A 20,463-nucleotide genomic window follows, 5' to 3' on the forward strand; every position below is an offset into this window, starting at 1 on the left:
CCATCTTCAATAACCTTTTTCATGATTTTGCCCTCCAAGATCTATCTTTGCACAACTTCGAGAAGGTTGGGAGAGCTATCTTCTTTTGTGGCTTATTTGTCTTGAGGATGTTCATCTGTACTTACCCTTAAACATTACTAAGTAGTAGTAGTCTGCAGTATACCATTTGCTTGGGGCATAATTTTTATCATGCAGAGTGAAATGGAAACATGAGGCTTGCTTGGCTTGTTTTCCTTATATTTTAAATGTTAAATTTCCATCTATGTGCATCAGAGACTTTTCCGCTATAAAAAATCTGTGTAGCTCAACTTACAGGTCAATATATTGTGTTTATATTTACTAGGCATAGGAGCCTGTGCATTTTGGTAAAGCTTTTAAGGTTTCTCTTTTTTAAATCTTTTCGTGGTGCAGTGCAGGAATAGGGGTTCTTAATGCTGCTAGGAAGACAATGGCGAGAATGTTAGGGAATACTGAAATTGCTTTTGAAAGTGCAAGGAGCCAGTTCTGGGTTGTAGATGCCAAGGTGAGCTTCTCCTCAGATGTTCCTTTCTGACTCAAAATTTTCTTTTAAGCTTCGGTCAAGGAATATAACATTTTTGTTGTTATATTCCTTCCTTAATTATATGATGTTCTTGTCTTTTTGTTATTGAATGTTAGCCATGTCCCATTCATAATTATCTTGAAGAAACTTAACTTTTTTTTTTTTATAATTATTTTCATGCTTTCATTATTATTCTTTTTTTGAGTAATAGTAGAAATGATAGAAAAGGGTAGCCAAGTGCACTAAGCTCCCGCTATTCGTAGTGTCTGGGGAAGGGTCGGACCATATTGGGTCTTATGTACCTTCAGCCTTACCATTTCTGCAAGAGGTTGTTTCCGCAGTTTGAACGCGTGACCTCTTGGTCACTTGGTGACAACTTTATCCGTTGCGTCAAGGTTCCCCTTCAATAGTAGAAATGATAGCGTTCATAAAATCTTCGTTGTTCTTAGCAAAGTGCATTCAAGTTATTTTTTTCCATATAAAAAAGCACATTGAACTTTTGAAAGATGTCTAACCATTGAAATGGATACAAAGTAGGGGTGAGCGTCGGTCGGTTCGGTCGGTTAGTATAAAAATACGGTTCGGTTTATCGGTTTTCGGTTTTATAATATTAATAACCAAATCAAACCAAAGTATTTACGGTTCGGTACGGTTTTTTCAAGGTTCGGTTCGGTTATTTCCGGTTTTGTTTTTCGGTTATTAACGGTGCAAGATTTTTATGTATCAATCATTCAATTGAGTCAATTGGTGCTCATTAATACAAGGCAGAGCCTAACTAACTGACCCGAAACACCAAATTCAAAAGGAATATCAATAGGTGTTTAAAGAATCAGATTACTTGCCTTGGAAAAGGACAAGAACCTTGAATTTAAGAACTAGCTAAGATGAGAAATGAATAAGAAAGACCATATCAAATACATGCTACAAACTTATCCGTATTTCTGGAATAAAAAGGTGTAAATGCAGCGGAATTTTTGTTATGTACAATTCATATAGTCAACTGAACTCTAAGTAATTTGTTATTCATTCCATGTGCCTTACCACAGACTTTGTAAGAATTTCATTCCATTCTTATTCATATAGTCAACTCTATCATTCCATTCCAACCACCAGATTACAGAAAGGACGAAGGCTGATCGCAAGAGCAGAGCAGTTAGGCTCTAGTACCCTCTGATTACAGGCTGCTAGGGACTGCCGTAAAACAATAACTAAAATAAGTCTGGAAAACTAATTGCTCAAGTCTGGAAAACTAATCTGTTACACAAAAAACAATAATATGCAAACCCAGCAAGAGAGAACCAAAATAAGTCTAGGAAAGATGACCAAAAATCGAAAATAACACCAAAACGAGTGGCGGAAGAGGAAGAAGGCGTCACAGCAGGCGCAACAACAGCAGGCGACGAGCGGCAGTCGGCACAGCAGGCACAGCAGCAGCAGCCAGCAAGATGAGGAAGGAAGTCAGGACTCAAGAACCCTAATTAGAACTAAGACATTTTCTAATTTCTAAGGAAGTAGGACTAGGAAGTAACGTAAGTAGACTTGGGTAAATTGGGCTTCAGATTTGTGGACGGTATTGGGTAAATTGGGCTAAAAAGGAGGTGGCCAGGTAGGTGAGCCCATATGTTCAAAAGTGATAACCCAAACCCAATAATTAATATCCTATATTTCTCAATTCTCATACCCAAAACTTCGGTTTTTCGGTTAACCGAAGAACCGAAACACCAAAATCGTTAACCGCACCGAATACCGAAATTTAATAATATATAAACCGTACACCGACCGAATAACCGATTAAATCGACACCAAAAAACCGAAATTTACGGTACGACCGATTTTTTCGGTTCGGCCGGTATTATGCCCACCCCTAATACAAAGTTAACATACCAATTAATTAGAACTATCTGAAACCCATCAAAAGAATTTATTTTTAAAAAAAAGATGTGCTAGCACAAGACCAAATGTGTTGTTCCACCTACCATACTTATTTAATCTTAAAAGAAAGTCAAACATCAAGGTTTAGAATGAAAAGCCAGCAGTTTTCATTCTTGTATTTCTTGGGTTATAGAAAAATTAAAGAGAGTATATAAGATTCTTCACGTGGTGGAGTAAACCTGATTCTGAAGTACACCTTAGAAGTCATTAGTGAGTTGCTCTAGATTTTAATGTGTATTGGATCTATTTGAAGTGTCTATATTTTAATATGTATGGTAGAAAGCAAAGACGATGAGGAGAAGAGAATGAATAAGGAGTGGTATAAGGCAGCCAAGAAGGAGGCGAAGTTAGCGGTTACAGTTGCGAAGACAAGAACTTGAGGTCAATGGTGGGAGAAGAAGCTGTACAGGCTAGCCAAGGTGAGAGAGGAAAGCCCGCGACCTGGATCAAGTGAAGTACATCAAAGGCGAGGAAGGCAAAGTATTGGTGGAAGAGGCACATATTAGACGAAGATGGTAGACATACTTCCATAAACTCTTGAACGAAGAGGGGGACATGAACATTGTGTTGGGTGATTTGGAGCACTCTGAGAGTCACCGAGATTTTAAGTGTTGTAGGTGTATAAAGGTTGAAGAGGTTAAGGGGGCTATACGTAAGATGAACAGGGGAAGAACAACCAGGCCAGACGAGATCTTGATGGATTTTTGGAAGAGCTCGGGCATGGCAGGCTTAGAGTGACTCACTGGACTGTTTAATGTCATTTTTAGGACATCTAAAATGCCCGAGGAATGGAGGTCGAGTACGATAATTTCGCTGTACAAGAACAAGGGTGATACCCAAAATTGCAACAACACACTATAAAAATTTGGGAGAGGGTGGTGAGATGAGGATGAGGAGAAGAGTGTCTATTTTCGAGAACTAGTTCGGCTTTATGTCGGGGCGATCGACTATCGAAGTCATTTATCTTATAAGGAGATTGGTGGTGTAGTATAGGATGAGGAAGATGGACTTGTATATAGTGTTCATTGATTTGGAGAAAGCATACGACAAAGTCCTAAGGAAAGTCATATGGAGGTGCTTGGAGGCTAGAGGTGCTTGGAGGCTAGTATACACTAGGGCGATTAAGGACATGTGTGATGGTGCTAAGACCCGGCCAAGGACAGTGGAAGGCGACTCGAGAGACTTCCTTGTCGTACAAGAACTAGGGTGATATCCAAAATTGCAACAACTGTAGGGGTATCAAGCTGTTAAGCCACACTATGAAAATTTGGGAGAGGATGGTGGAGATGAGGGTAAGGAGGAGAGTGTATTTTTGAGAACCAGTTCGGCTTTATGCCGGGGCGATTGACTACTGAAGCCATTCATCTTATAAGTAGATTGGTGGAGCAGTATAAGGTGAGGAAGTGGGACTTGCATATGATGTTCATTGATCTGGAGAAAGCGTTCGACAAAGTCCCAAGGGAAGTCCTATGGAGGTGCTTGGAGGCTAGAGGTGTTCCTGTAGTGTACACTAGGGAGATTAAGGACATGTATGATGGTGCTAAGACCCGGTAAGGACAGTGGGAGGAGACTCGGGACACTTACCAGTCGTGATGGGGTTGCAATAGGATCAACTCTTAGCCCGTTCTTATTCTCCTTGGCGATAGATGTATTGACGCGACACATTCAGGGGAAGGCGTCTTGGTGCATTATTTGCAGATGATATAGTGCTGATTAACAATATGCGAGGCGGAGTTAATGCTAGGCTGGAGGTCTAGAGACAGACCCTGGAGTCCAAAGGCTTCAAGTTGAGCAGGACCAAAGCCGAATACATGGAGTGCAAGTTCAGTGACATAACTCAGGAAGCTGAAGTGGAAGTGAGGCCTGATGACAAGTCATCCCCAAGAGAGGAAGTTTCAAGTAACTGGGGTCAGTAATCCAAGGTAATGAGGAGATTGATGATGATGTCATACACCGTATTGAAGCGGGGTGCATGAAATGGAGGCTTGCATCCGGTGTCTTGTGTGATAAGAGTGTGCCTCCAAGATTTAAAGGTAAGTTCTACAGAGTGGTGGTTAGACCAATTATATTGTATGGGACGGAGTATGGTCAGTCAACAACTCTCTTGTCCGAAAAATGAAAAGTAGCAGAAATGAGGATGCTGAGATGGATGTGTAAGCATACTAGGAGGAATAGGGCCAGGAACAAAGATATTCGGGAAAAGGTAGGGTTGGCCCCCGTGGAGGATAAGATGCGGGAAATGAGGCTGAGATGGTTCGGACATGTGAAAAGGAGATTCACTAACGCGCAGTGAGGAGGTGTGAGATGTTGAATATAGTGGGTCTAAGGAGAGGTAGAGGAAGGCCGAAGAAGTATTAGGAAGAGGTGATTAGGCAGAACATGACACATCTTCAGCTTACTGAGGACATAACCCTTGCTACGAAGTTGTGGAGGTCGAGAATTAGGGTAGAAGGTTAGTAGATAGCAGAGCTTATTTCCGGTCCTTATCGGTGGTTTTAGTATTACTCTTATTTTATCTTATTCTTGGATGTCTATCACTATCTGTTGTTACTTCTGCATCGGTTTTGTTACTATCTCGCTGTTGTTACTGCTTTTTTCATGATATTTCATTACTATATTTCTTTTGCTTTAATGCTGCGACTATGCTGGACTGAGCCGAGGGTCTATCGAGAACAACTTCTCTATCTGCATAAGGTAGGGGTAAGGTTTGCGTACACACTACCCCAGACCCCACTTGTAGGATTACACTGTGTTTTTTTTGGTTGTTGTTCAAGTGTCTACATTTACTACCTGTTTAGAGATAGTGTAGGGAATAGAAGGAAAAAACAGAATACTTGATCATGAAAACTCTAAGTTGTTGCAAATATCATGAAAATGAAATTAGATGGTTCTAAAGGCTGCAACAGGGACAGCTTTTTAGGACCTCGTTTATTCTTCATACTCCTCGTCCCTGAACATAGGTAGAAGTGAAAAAATTGATGTATGGAACATCAAACAAGCTGAGAAGTGTGGGCTACGAGCGCTATTTTTGGTGTCGACCTCCATCATGATGCATAGCCGAGCTTCTCCAAATCCTTTTATGTGCTTCCAGAGAAAAAATGAAAATACATTTTGAAACAACAGTAACAAATGGGTTACTTCAGAATCAATCAGGAAAGGTCAATTATACAAGCAACAATAGTACTGGAGTTTCAAAGTAAAACTAAAATAACATTATTCTTATACCTAAAATTTTATGTTTTTGAAGTATTTGTGTCTTGTCTCAGATCTACCATTTATGTCCTAAAGTCCCAATAACCTGAAGTACAACAACAACAACAAGCCCAGTATTTTCCCACAAGTGGGGTCTGGGGAGGGTAAGATGTACGCAGCCTTACCCCTACCCTAGAAGGACAGAGTACCTTGCCATAAGCTTTTTCTAGGTCAATGAATACCATATGCAAGTCCTTCTTCATCTCCCTACTTAAAATTGTATCTTGCCATTTGACCCGAAATTTAAGATGGTTTTGATTGTCTTTGATAGTGAACCCGAAAATCATGGAGAAAGGATGAGCAATGGTCATTAAGCCGTTTCCTAGTGTCCCACCAAATTCCAGGGCAATCGGAGTCCGTCAACAAAATTTTGGACCTAGAGTATGGGTATCATGTGTATGAAGTTTATTTCAAGTTGTTATGTTAAACCTTAGTCAACTCTTCCAACTTAAAGCTTCTCAATTGAGAATCATTCTTCCAAAACGATCCCGAAGACCCGATCCTCTCGAACATCGAAATCAACCATACCCGCAAGTCATAATGCACCATATGAAGTTACTCAAAGCCTCAAACTGCTGAACGAAAATGATAAAGCTCAAAACGACCAGTCAGGTCGTTACAAGTATTGTCACACAACAATGGAGTTGCACCTTCTATTGAAGGAACCACACCAAGTTCAATTAAGAACTTTTTTATCCATACAACCTAAGTTGCTCCGACACGGCAGTTTAAGTACCGTACCCGTGTCGACACGACAATAGTATGGGTGTGGGTATGGGATCCGTACCGGATTTGGTCAAACAATTTTGGGTACTTTGACCGCGATGGGCGGAAAAATTCGAGACGGGATACAATTTAATTCCCGAAATCAGAACCAAAACTAGGGCGAATTTGAAGAAAATAGCATACCTTATCCAGGAAATCAATTCTTTACTTATCTACAGCTTGAGAATAAAAAAGAAATCTACACTTTACAAGCTATACATAAGTATTTCACCAAATTCCTCATAATTTAGATATATTTTTATTTTTATTTTATTTTTGAATTATTTTTAGCCGTATCCCCGCACCCGTATCCGTACTAGGATCCATATCCCCGAATCTTATAGTTTACATCTCGAAGGATCCGACCTCTAGATCTGCACCCGTGTCGGACACCCGCACCCGTGTCCGAGTAACTTAGCATACAACTACTTTAACAGCTTCACCAGAAGCTATATATATACTGCTTATACAAATAATTATGTTTTTTCAATAATATGAATAAAATTTTGCTTATTTGGTCATAGTTACTTTTCTGTGCATTATGTATACACTATATATATATACAATTTTTTTTTGATGGGTAAATAATATATTATATAATTATTTGCACTAAGCCAGTCAACAGGCATAATTACAGGTTGTGCAAATCAGCAATTGCGTCTAAAATATCATCTACATCAGGTGCAAAAGCCAGTTTGCACCAAAAAGCGATCAACAAAATGCAATTAAGCTTAAGGCACTGTAAATTTCTTCTTTTGCCTTAAAAAATTCTCCTGTTTCTTTCAAGCCAGACAGACCACCAGATAACTTGAGGAACAGTGTTCCAGGTCTTTTGAGCTTCCTTGCATAGACCCTCCCTGGTCCAGCATTTCAGCATTTCTGAAATGGAGTTAGGCATGGTCCAAGACATACCAAATATTGAAAAGAACATGTTCCATAACTGGTTTGTAACCTTGCAATGCAAAAAAAGATGGGTAACATCTTCAGATTGTTCTTCACATAAAGGGCATCTGCTTTACAGCTTGAAACCCCTCTTCTGGAGATTGTTTTCTGTAAGGCATGCCTCCTTAGCCACAATCCAAGAGAAGCAAGAAACCTTTAAAGGTGCCATGTTGTACCATATTTTTTTCCAAGGCCATAACTCACTGTTGCTACAACCCAATATATTGTAACAGCCTTTAACTGAAAAAATGCCCTTGGAGTGACCCTTCCAATTGATAGAGTCCATTTTGTAGTGGTCCAAAACAGTGTTGCTTAGCAATTGTAGCAAGAGGCCTACCCTCTCCATTTCCCAATCATTAATATTCCAAGTCTCAAATTCCAGCCTTGCGATGTACAGAAATCTGCAATTGCCCCAATTGTGACGCAAGGATAGATTATAAAAATCTGAAAATTGGTCTTTTAGTGGCGTATGACCCAACCATGCATCTTCCCAAAACCTGATTTTTCTTCCATTGCCAAGAATAAAACCCATGTTTGACTCAAACTTGTTCCAATGCCCTCTAATATGTTTCCATAAACCGGTGCCATGAGGCACTCTAGACTCTTTGGTGCGCCATGGATTGTCCAACGAAAACTTTTCCACAAAAGTTCTCCTCCAAAATGCATTTTCCTCCATGTTGAATCTCCAATGCCACTTCATCAGAAGACTTTCATTATGATTCTTAAGGTTTTTAATTCCCAGACCCCCCTTCCTTTTGTCTTTGATGACTGTTTTCCAATTTACAAGGCAAATAGGCTTTGATAGTTTATTGCCATTCCAAAGAAAATCTCTCCTTAATTTGTCCATGCGTTTCAACACTGAAGAAGGAGCCGGAAATAGAGACATGGTGTAAGTGGGTAGTGCGTCAAGCACGCTGTTGATTAGAGTTATTCTACCACCCAGGGAGAGATATTGTCTCTTCCAATTCTCCAACCTTTTTTCCATCTTCTCAAGGACCTCATTCCAAATTGACACTGATTTCCTATATATATATATAAATTTTTTCTTCATTATACACCTTTCTTTACTAAATCGTGCGTTTTAATTACACTATGCGTTTGCCCTAACATACTTTGGTACTTCAGTGCGTCTTTTGCTTTTGTCAGCATTGTCATGCATATGTTATTGTAAAACTCTAGTATTATATGTTCTCAGTTCACTGTTGCTTAATTTTTTGATATAATAGTCTCGTCCATAGTGGTTTTGCTAAAAGGTTCATGCTTAAGTCTTGAAGGCAGGTGGGACATAGGTTCGGCACTTTGCGTAACTCAGGCAGCGCTTCAGTCCAGGCAACAAAACGTCAGGCTACTTAAGATGCACCTTATCACCCATGGACTCTATCTTGAAAGGGAATTTATTAAACGATAAATATAATCGACAAAGTGATATATTATGTTAATGAATGAATGAACGAATTTTTACTGATTAGAAATAGAAATTATAAATCTACAATAAGCAAACTAGTCACTTGACCTACATTATTAACTTAAGATTCCATTTTTTTGTCTGAATCAGAAGTCTAATGGTTTGAACTAGATTACATCATAATTTTACTTAATATATTTCATGTAATTGTACTTTTGAAAACTAGATTACATAATTTTTACTTCATATATTTTCAATTCAAAGATCCGTAGAATTGTTGCTTGTATTTACTGTTTTTTCTCGCATTGTGTATAGACTCTTGTGGTCCGGCCCTTCCCCGGATCCCACACATAGCAGGAGCTTAGTGCACCGGGTTGCCCTTTTTTTGTAGTCATTTACATCCTCTTTCACTAAAGCTGGTGCTTGAATTACTCTTTGCACTTAAACTATAGCAAATATTTGGGCTTTTTTATGCTCACCTTTGACAATGCTGATCCTGACTCAAAGCACACAGATATACAGTGAGAGCACAAGCCCTATGTACAAGTAAAAATCCAGTGGTGGTTTGAGTTTATTGCATAGAAAGATGGGAAAGAAAGTACGGATATAGCAAAAGAAGTGGAATATCAGGCAGAAATTTGACACATAGGGAGTAATTATAGCGTTATACCACATATTAAGTACCAGTCTCTTTTGGCAATAATTATATGGGGCAAAGCAACAAGCAAGGTCCTGAAAAGTGCTGAGGTGCTTCCTGCCTGTGAGCAGTTCATGATTCAGACTTCTGTTGTGCCTTTAATGCTTTTGATGCGGTTCTTTACCTTTCTGTGCTTAGATCCTCAAAAGTAGTCTGATCGAATGCCTACAGTACGTCGATCTATGGTGAATGTTAGTTTGAACTTCTTTTTGCATTTCTATAAATATTTTCTTTGTGGACAAGAGGGGGTTGCTCTAGTGGTGAGCACCCTCCACTTCCAACCAAGAAGTTGTGAGTTCAAGTCACCCCAAGAACAAGGTGGGGAGCTCTTGGAGGGAGGGAGCCTAGGGTCTATCGGAAACAGCCTCTCTACCCCAAGGTAGGGGTAAGGTCTGCGTACACACTACCCTCCCCACACCCCACTAGTGGGATTATACTGGGTTGTTGTTGTTGTTGTATCTTCTTTGTGGATATGAAATGTTTTAGGTGGATGTAACTATGACGTTATTATTGATGGTTGTTTTTAAATGTATTTAGGGTTTAATTACTGAGGCACGTGATAATATTGATCCTGATGCTCGCCCATTTGCTAGAAAGATCAAAGAGACTGAACGCCAACGACTGAGAGAAGGTGCAACTCTTGCGGAAGTGGTAATTAGCCTTTATCCTTTCATGAGCGAAAACTGACTTTCATTTTTTTAAGCTAGCGTTTGGTCATAGATTCCCAAATTTTTTCTGAAAAATCTGATTTGGGTGAAGTTTGGTTTGAAGATGAAAATGTGTTTGTACATCAGCTTTCAAAACATATTTCCCAAATTTATTTTGGAAAAACATGAAACATGACTTATACCCACAAGTTCTAAAAACTATCACAAATACCCAACAATACCATTATCAATAACATTCATTATATTATCGCAAACCATAGTCTTGAACATAAATAAATTTGATACAAAATTATCATTTTTATAATGAACTACATGATACACTATCAGGTGACCGAGAAGACTAAGCAACATTGTTACAAAATAATAAATGGTGGACTCTTTTATAAAATACAAAAGTTTGGGGCAATTTTTAAAAAATGTAATAGTGATATTTTGGCCCAAAACCAGCTATTGAGTTTGTTTTGGGATTTGGGATTTTGCCAAAATGTAGGCAAAATCTACGGGCAAACATGTGTTTGCCAAATAAAACCCAAATTTATTTTGGCAAAATCTATGGCCAAACGGGTCCTAAGACTCGGGTTTTTTTATGGACCGTCTTGTCTTAATACCAACTCGGAATTTTCTTATTTTTCAACTGTTTACTTTGAGTATAGTTAAGTATATCTAGTTAAAAAGGAAAATTTACATGATGACTGTTTCATTTATCAGATAAACATTTGACATCTCAAGGAAATGTAGATGGAGGCAAAACAAGATATCACAGTTGTGTTCAAACTAAACTAATTATGTTGGTTGAAGGATAGAAGCTAATTGGACAGATGAGTGAAATAATATGGTGATGGCTAAACTCTGACACGACCTAAGTCAAGATAAACTAGAACTTTAAATTTAAAATTTACTTGAACGATGGTGCTGAGAACATGGATTTCAATGCAATAAGATTAAGATCTTCCATAAGCTAAAAGTGGAAAATCCTTCTATTACAGTAACTGTAGGTAATCATGAAGTGTAGGTACTCATGAGGCTTTGACTTTGAATAACTATTGCTAATCAGCTGACTTGTGAACTCGTATAGCTTGTCTTTTTAGTCGTGAGGATACATGACGGAGTTGAAGAGTGAAAAAGTTAGGTACCCGAAGGAGGGAGTAGAGATAGAAGCTTATATACCAAGAAATGCATTAATTCATGAGTGAAACATCTCTTATGTTTGTCGCTGTGTACTATTAGTATGACTCCAATCTTACTATGTATTGGTTCAGGTACACCAAGTGAAGCCGGATGTACTTCTTGGTTTGTCTGCTGTTGGAGGCTTGTTTTCAAAAGAGGTATAAAATGAAGAAATTGATAATTTGGCATTTATTTTAGCTACATAAATATATGCACTTGTTCCTTTTTATTTCGTTGCCGCAACGAGAAGAAAAAACCTTAATTTATATATTTTCATGGAGATTTGCTTTGCTGTTATCTCGCTTGTACATGATAATTTCTTGCAGCGCTTGATGCTAGAATGACAGATGGTTCGCACAATGTTCTTTGAAGATATAGTTGTGAAATTTAGGGGGAAAATCACACAGATTTCTTTGAATAACGAGTTTTTAAGTAAAAACTACTGGCTACAACTCATTGCAAATGAATTGAGGTGTCCGCTTCTTTCATATGAAATTGGAATTTAGAAATTGCAAATTTTCTAGCTTGTAGGATGGGTTTTACTAGTCAAAATTTAAATTTGACAATCTAAATTTGAATGCTTAATTTTTATTCTAATGTCCAATAATTATGGAAAAATTATTCAAAAGACAACAAGATAAAGTCATGCTAAATAAATATGTTGATTTTGTTTTTAATTATACACGTTTTACATGAGAAGGTTTGCTTTTAAATATACTTTAAATTGCATCTCCAGATTCCAAAATGGATCTAGTTTTTGGTTTAACTTGATCAGGCAAATTTGCTGGATTCCAGATCTCAGCAATTTATGTGAAAAATTAACATATTGAGTGGGTTTATATTAATTTAATAAATTTGATGTCTAACCTCTTAGTTCATTGTTTTAAAGTGTTTATTGTTATCAAACACTCCCTGTGATTCTGAGGAATAAAGGGGGGATGGCTTGACCATAATTTCCCAAGAAAGAGATTGAATCTCACCAATTGGAAGGAAATGGAGGGATTTGATCCATTTTTATTCATTTTCTTGGTATGAAAATATCTCTGCCATAAAAGGGAGAGCTCCTAATTCTTATTCTGCAAATCAGAGTGATGTCATTCCCTATCCATTGGAGATAGTATTTTAGTAAAGATGAGAGGCTCTCTGTTTCTTGGATGACCTTTCGAAACTCGAAAAAAGAGAAACTTTCTTGTATTGTCATAAAATAAAATGTGAAACCACAATGCTATTTCCTACTAAGAAATATGTCATTTGTGTAATTGTCAATCAACATTGAGGCATGGTGATTGGATTTTCATGTCTGCTTCTATAAAGTTCATTGTAGCAGACTTGTGTCTGCAGGCTAACATATAAAGAACGGGCCAAGACTGGGTTTAAGGATTCTCATTTTCCATTTTGGAATAATAACTTAATATTAGCTGATTTAAAAGTTGAACATGGAAATGTTTTTGCTTTAGTTGGAGCACATGTTTTCCTCCCAAATCTTTCTTAGCATTATGGCCACTTAAAGGTGTGAGAACTGGAAACACATCCTTCTCCCTCTTTTTGTGAGCATTAAAGTTGGCTTTTTTGGATTGGCATTTGTACGCTGGAGAATGGAGAGCTGCTTTAAATGTGACTTGTAAAGGAGAAAGGGGAAAAGAGAATATGAGAGCCCTTTAACTTTGAATAGTGGCTTTTCTGAGACAACCACGTAACAATACCGTGTGCAGGTTCTTTAAGGTGTTCTGTTTATCTTTTTTTTTTCTGGTTTACTTTCGATTTCTGTATGGCTACTCTATACCAGCTTTGTTTGTTCTTTACTTTCTCTTGCTCAGGTTTCGGGTTTTAATTATACCTTCGCTTAAGATTTATAAAAAGCATGTGTACTTCTCACAAAGTGAAGTGCTTTGGTTGTGAGAAGTGCTTTGGTGCATTACTTTATGTTGGTAAAGTAAAGTTATTTTTCAGTATCAATTATGTGGGTGACTGAGCAAAATTGTGTGAATGAGATGCATCCTGGGCTATTATTATTGAGCAGCCCGGGCTATTATTTGGTTTCATTCCATGTCCCTCTTCCTTACCTGTTTTTTTCTTGTGGTTATAATGGTGATTTCGCATGACAGATTTATCAGCTGTCTTTGTAGGCTTTAATTTCTATTTTGGCACTGCTGGAAGATTTGTGTTAGAAATTTTGGAAATTTCAGGTATTGGAAGCCCTTAGACATTCAACTTCAACTCGGCCTGCAATTTTTCCAATGTCAAACCCAACAAGAAATGGTATATACTAATTGAAAACTTGCAAGATTTTGAGGTTGATGGCATTCTCATTCACAACTTTCTTCTTTAATAGCTGAATGCACCCCTGAGGAAGCATTTTCTATTGTTGGTGACAACATTATTTTTGCAAGTGGAAGTCCATTCAAGGATGTGGATCTTGGTATGTCTAGTAACTTATGTATTCTAACACCTGCTATCATTCTTTTGGTGTTTTCATACATTTCTCCTTTTGGTTTTTTAACATTTGGAATACTGGTTTACATGTATGTAAGATTTTTATACATAGATAGCAATAAAAAAGTAGTAAATTTATGTAATCTGTAATACTCCCTTCATCCCAATATTCCTGATAAAAATTACTTCTTTTGTCGCATTTTATGTGATTGGTTTTGACTGGGCAGGTAGTTTAAAAAACAAAGACTTTTGATGTACAAGTTAAATATACGCAGAATACCAAAATTGCTCTTACTACCAACAATTAAATGAGATGTGGGAAGAGTTCCACATAACCTTTCTTTCTCTCTCCTAATAAAAAAGTCCGTTTTTTCATCAAGTGGGTTTCCAACTAGTCATATCACTGAGGATAAAAAAGTGGTGTTACCTTAAAATAGTTTTCAAGTATAGAAATGTGTCAATCTTTTGGGGAAACACACTAATAAGGAACCAGAATCAGATAAAATGGGATGCAGCAGTTTTTAGGTATAATACAAAAATTCATGCTACTCTATTTTATTTTTTGATTTTCCGCCCGGTCTCCGGTACCCGCATTGGGGCATGGCTAAATCTGGATACGCGTATGGAAGTCCCACATTGAAGGGTAAAGCGTTCCCTAACAAAGGCGACTCCATACCCAGGGCTCGGACCCGAGACCTCTGGTTAAGGATGAAGGAGCACTTACCACTCCGTCAACCCTGTTGTTGGTCATGCTACTCTTTTATTCTTCATGCATATAATTACATGACAACTTCTATTTATTTGTGTGAGATATTTCAAATTTGATTCGATATATCATTCACTAATTAATAAAACCAACATTTTAAAGTACTTTTAAGTGCATATGATCTTAATGTATATAGGGTTGTTTGAAGTCTAAGCATGCTTTTATGCAAGACTAAATTGGAAAATAACCAAGTTTTGTTTATACACGTCGAAGAACATTGTTGTCGAACATCTTAAGACAGATACTCTCCTAACTTTCTTTAGAATTTCTCTGTGTTTCTTTTCTCTCTCTCTCTGTCTCTGTTTCGTCCTTCTCTGTACCTAATTAAATACTTAACAAGAGAAGCTTTTAGGATAAGGTAAATGTTACAGTCCGACTTTCTGATATTTATTTTTCTGCAGTACTTCAATAAAAGAATTACATCTTTGTGTAACATTATAGCATTTCTTCTTGCTTTTGACAAGAGAAAAATGCTAATAGGATATTCATCAAGCATGTTTAGCAAATATACTTGGGGGAAAAATATATTGTAAAGAAAAGTTTAAAAAATTCAATTTTTTTATCGGTAAAAGTTTGGAAAATTTTGATTTTAGTATAGGTAAAGCCATACAAGATAAATTGATATCAGATGATAATATACAGATCTTGTCCTTGGAGTAACAATTTTTATCTGCATGGAATTTTGCAGGAAATGGTCATGTTGGACACTGCAACCAAGCAAACAACATGTTCCTTTTTCCTGGGTTAGACTCCAAATGTCCAAAGATGAAGCTAGCTAGTTTAAGCTTTTCCATATTCTCTTTTCTGTTGTTTTTCTTTTCCTCCTAACAATGTTTTTCGTACATGCTTCAGAATAGGACTTGGTACTCTCCTGTCGGGATCTAGAATTGTTTCAGATGGCATGTTGCAGGCTGCAGCTGAGTGGTACTTAACTCTTTCGATGCTTTAGTAAAGTTTCCGAGTCTACCGATCTATTAGCACATGAGTATGTACTTCTGTTTTCTAACTAAGACGTGGATATTGCAGCTTGGCTGCATATATGACAGAGGAGGACGTCCTCAAGGGGGTTATATACCCTTCGATATCCAGGTATGTTCTTTAGAAGTATTTGGGAGCTTCATTTACAGGGGGACAACTCACCGGAAAAAAACTACTAGGTGGCAACTTTAGGAACACAAAGCAACATTATGAGACTAGTAGAGAAGTTTTATCTATTTTGCTGCCACCTAAAAATAGATAAGGAATGTTAGTCTTCTCAGTTTGCTCAGGAGTTGCATTCCAGACATGAGATACAAAATTTTTATTTCAGAAAAATGCTTATGAATTTCTTTAGTTGGAGACTGATAAGAAACTTGTCTCAAGTTGGCACCAGTTCTCAAGATCTGCTAAATTCCCAGTAAAACCCTCTTGGATGTCAATTAAAGACGGTCTTACAAAACTCTAGACTTCCTCAACCTTCTAGATATAGTTCTCCATCTCTTGAGAATCATTTTACATTTTGAAATGCATCACTAAGATGTCATTGCTCTATATGCTTCAGATTTACATTGTTGCTAAACTTAGTGAATGAACTATTTTCATCACAGGATACGTGATATAACAAAGGAGGTAGCTGCAGCTGTGGTAAAGGAAGCTATAGAAGAGGATCTAGCAGAAGGATACCGTGAAATGGACAGTCGAGAGTTACGGAAACTTGATGAGGTATTTTTACTTTATGAACCAGTTATCTTTGGAGATATATAGGAGCTTCCCGAACCGTGTGTTTGCACCTGGGACTTGTTTTGACTATGTATAATTACCCCAGTTATGAATGAACTAACCAATAATATATAGTATGAAGTACATGCTATTTACGCAAGGTAATCGCCAACCCAAATTATGAACCCAAATTATGAATGAACCACTGGAAGGGAATCGCCAACCCAAATTATGAACCACTGGAAGCATGTTAAATTGCAACGGTTTCATAATAAGATGGAATTAAGACAGTATATGAATTGCAAAGTTAGCTCTGATGAGAATGAAGGCATAAGAAGAATGAATGAAAATGAGATTTAGACGATACTGTGGTGCATAAATGCACATAATTTAGATATCTCAGCTCATTCCCATGGTAGATTGGAAATGATAGCTGAAGATTTAACATGCATAATAGATTGATACACGAAATGGAAGAATGCTACGAGATTTCTATGTGATGAAAAATACCTAACATGGTGAAAGACAAATTCTATAGCATGATTATGAGTCTAACAAAGTTAAATGCGAGGCATTCTTGGGTCTCTAAGATCCGATGTACCTGCAAGATAAATTTCGTAAAAATTCGGATATAAGATGGATGTAGGGTTCACAAGATTGGACAAGATTACAATAATTTCCAGGTCCTCTCCTTGTTCCCCCTTTTCTCTTGGGATAGTGCCTTTGGGCTTTGCCTGCCCTTTGTAATAACAAAATACCAGCTTGGTCCGGGAAAGCGCTGGCAACAACATAAAGGAAGAGATTCATGTACCTGGTGTGTCCACCCCGAGTTGAGTGTGATAGTTGCATGCAGTAATATATTTTGAAACTTGGATTCCTTAGTTGGTGGTAGCTTCTATTCAACATGTTATTGAATTACATCTAAGGAGAATCTACCACCAATGTATGCGGTGGGATGGATGAGATCCCTTCGCCTTTAACGAGAAAGGTCTCGGTTTCGAGCTATGGGAATGGAAAAATTCTAAGGAGTGCTTCCCCCTTAAATAGGTCCTATGCGGCACGAATCTGAATTTGTTGGTATAGTTCTTTCTGGATACCAAATGGTTTTTTAAAAAAAATAAAAAAAAAGAAACTAAGGAGAACCTAAAACTTTTTTGACCGTCTGAGAAATTTGTGTAGTTGTGTGATAATTGCCTACAGTAATATATTTTAAAAAAACAAGGGTTTTGTAATTGGTGGTAGCTTCTATTCAGAACATTAATGAACTGCAACTAAGGAGAACCTAAACCTATTTTGATTGTTCGAGAAGCTTGTTCAGTTAGCCGTGATAACTGCCTACATTAATATAATTTAAAAACTTGAGTTCTTTAATTGGTGGAACTATTGCAGGCACAAATATCTGAGTTCGTGGAGAAAAATATGTGGAGTCCGGATTATCCAACATTGGTTTACAAGAAAGATTGATCATCCTCGCTGCTAGCACCTTTTCATCTCTCTCGCAGCATAAGCACGGGGTGCGATGGATCTGACAGAATCATGGACATTTTTGCACACGATGGCTCTTCAACATTTGACAGGCTGAGGACTTCTTGAATATTGGGTAGTCCATACGTTGGTTGTCTGTAAAAGTGAATAAATGCCCTTCTCTTCCTTGCATGATTTTGAGCATCTTGTTGTACAAATGTACTATAAATAGCCCTCTTATGTAGGTGGTGTGTACAAGTGGTTGAAGTTGTGATAGTTCTGTATACTCTTTCTGCATTGTATAATAAAGGATAACCAGCATTCAGAGTTTTAAGTGTTTATTTTTTACTCTCAGCCGGTTAATGAATTACTCCACTCTGAAATTTATTGAGTATAGCACTTATTTGTTTATTTTCTGAGATTCATAATTCTGAAACTTAGGTCGGTGTAAATATTTAATTTATCGACGGTGTGGTCGTGAAAATTACTTATTATGGTAAATGTAAATCCTGCAGCCTGGCTGTCGATAATATCCAAATTCTAGAATGAACTTTCCAACGGAATAGAAAAGACAACCTTATGCACGAAGCATCTCGCATTCACGTAGTGTTTAGGTAAGATTTGCACCCCAAGAGTGTAATGTTGACAGCCTAACCTGACACAAACATCAGTGGCTGATTTGATTGCTTCAATTCATAACATATAGGTCAGATGGAGATAACTTAACTATTGCTTCAAAGTTCCTCTTCAACTTTCTAGTGAAAATTAATTATGTTGAAATTTTAATATTTCTGGCAGCTTAAAAATGATTTGAAAGTTTTACTGTTAGAAATGTGGTCTCTTTTCAGTCTAAATGGTGGTTAAGCTATAAAAAATCTGGTATTCTTGCTGCTAAATCGTGCTATATTTGGAGTACACAATCGAACACTAACCTAAACATACATGCAAACAATAGTAAAAATGATACTATTATTTCTTCGTGTATCCCTCTGACAAGATCCAGAGCTAAGCTCACAACCACTGCCCAATCCTCCAATGATTAGCACACTTTTTTGGAACACTAGAGGCATTAAAAATGCCTGTGATAGACTAAAATACCTCAAAACCAATAACAATCTCACCTTTATTGCTATACTAGAACTCTTTGTGGACAAAGATAAGATTCAGAAATACAAAAGAATGCTTGGTTCTGCTCAATCACTAGTGGGCTACCAAATACTCCAACTCCTCAGTGATTCATCTACCTAGAGTAAACTCTGACCATGCCCCTCTATGGCTGAAACCTGAAAGTAACCTCTGGTAGTATGCCTACAATGAGATATTTTAGATTTCTTAACTTTGGACTGATCGAGAAGGCTTTAAGGATGTAGTTAGAGATGCTTGGAACATAGAAGTCGAGGGTAACCCTTTCTGGAGATTTCATCAAAAATTAAAGAACAAGTGTCACGCCCCAAACTCGGGGAGCGCGACCGACGCTCAACCGAGTGCACCCGGCCAAGCAAGCCTGCTAGATACTTTCTACCCCAAACTCACTCATGGAAAAAGAAGTGACATATATTCATTAATTAGACAATAGGAAGATCATGAATACAATTCTAAATCATTTCATTAGTTACTTCACTTTTAAGTCTCAAAATACACATATTCTTATAGTTTGAGTGGAACAAGTGATCAAAACACAGCATAACTTGTTTGACTTTTCTAGCACCCATGTACAACCCACATAGTGTCTACGGAGCCTCTAAAAGATACAAAGAGTATTTTGATAGTGCCGACAACAAGGCCCGGCTATACCTCGAAACGTGATAATAATATGAACAAAAGATACAAGGATGAAGTGGGCTCAGCAAGTCTGCTGAGAGGAGGATGTACCACTATCGCTGATCAACACTGCCTGCTATGGAACCACCTGCATCCATTTAAATATGCAGCGCCCCCGGCAAAAGGGACGTTAGTACTGTCGAATAGTACAAGTATGTAAAACTAAACACCATCTCATTAGAGTGAATAATAATACAAGGGGAAATAATCAAGAATTCAATAAGAGCTTCAAATAATACTAAAACATCAAGTTAAGGATCACATAAGTTTTCAAGTCAATTTTCATGTTATCAGGTTGGGTGATATTTAGTGCCGATATACCATAATTCACAATACTACCGTATTCTTACACGGAGTCCGATCACGACCCGATCGGCTAGGTCGTCTCATTTGAGACATCAACAATAACCATAATTTCATTATAATTTCCAGCACAATTACCACCATATGTGGGGCATGGCGTCCGATCACGGCCCGATCGGCTAGGCCGTCTCACTCTAGGCATTACCTTTTTCAATCAATCATCTCACTTCATACCTCTTTTACCTCTTTTTAATTCATTGGCACAGGTGGCCACAGTTATAAAGTCATTCTTGGCACTTGGCCATATTTCATAATTTTAGTTCCCCTTTCCACATTCAAACATCATTATCATCTTCAACAACAATAAGGCTTTCCATTCAAGATATTAAATACACATATGAGTAATTAGGGAATCTTAGGCACATAGAGGCTTTTCATACAATTTGGCATAACATCCTTTATTCGATCTTGACTTGAAGTCTTAACATTGTTAACACATATTCTATAATTTGAACACATCCTTAAATGATAAGATGGCACGATGAAGCATTTAGAATACATATTGAACATATATCCTTCAACAGAAGATTACTCGGGATAACCGATTTC

General features: G+C 37.5%; 1 protein-coding gene across 1 annotated transcript in view; it reads left to right on the top strand.

Annotated features, from left to right (window-relative positions):
- LOC107810978 (NAD-dependent malic enzyme, mitochondrial) overlaps positions 1–18,141 on the top strand; it is a 46,682-nt gene extending 28,541 nt beyond the window's left edge. The window contains exons 10-19 of the mRNA XM_075230769.1: positions 412–523; positions 10,072–10,185; positions 11,462–11,527; positions 13,556–13,628; positions 13,702–13,788; positions 15,257–15,311; positions 15,421–15,492; positions 15,595–15,657; positions 16,155–16,269; positions 17,656–18,141. Of these exons, the coding sequence (XP_075086870.1) occupies positions 412–523; positions 10,072–10,185; positions 11,462–11,527; positions 13,556–13,628; positions 13,702–13,788; positions 15,257–15,311; positions 15,421–15,492; positions 15,595–15,657; positions 16,155–16,269; positions 17,656–17,730 (832 nt within the window). The 3' untranslated portion in view covers positions 17,731–18,141. The remainder of the gene's footprint in view (positions 1–411; positions 524–10,071; positions 10,186–11,461; positions 11,528–13,555; positions 13,629–13,701; positions 13,789–15,256; positions 15,312–15,420; positions 15,493–15,594; positions 15,658–16,154; positions 16,270–17,655) is intronic.
- The last annotated feature ends 2,322 nt before the right edge of the window (positions 18,142–20,463 follow it).

Source organism: Nicotiana tabacum, chromosome 15 (genome assembly GCF_000715075.1).
Source record: "Nicotiana tabacum cultivar K326 chromosome 15, ASM71507v2, whole genome shotgun sequence".
In the NCBI taxonomy this organism is placed as follows: domain Eukaryota; kingdom Viridiplantae; phylum Streptophyta; class Magnoliopsida; order Solanales; family Solanaceae; genus Nicotiana; species Nicotiana tabacum.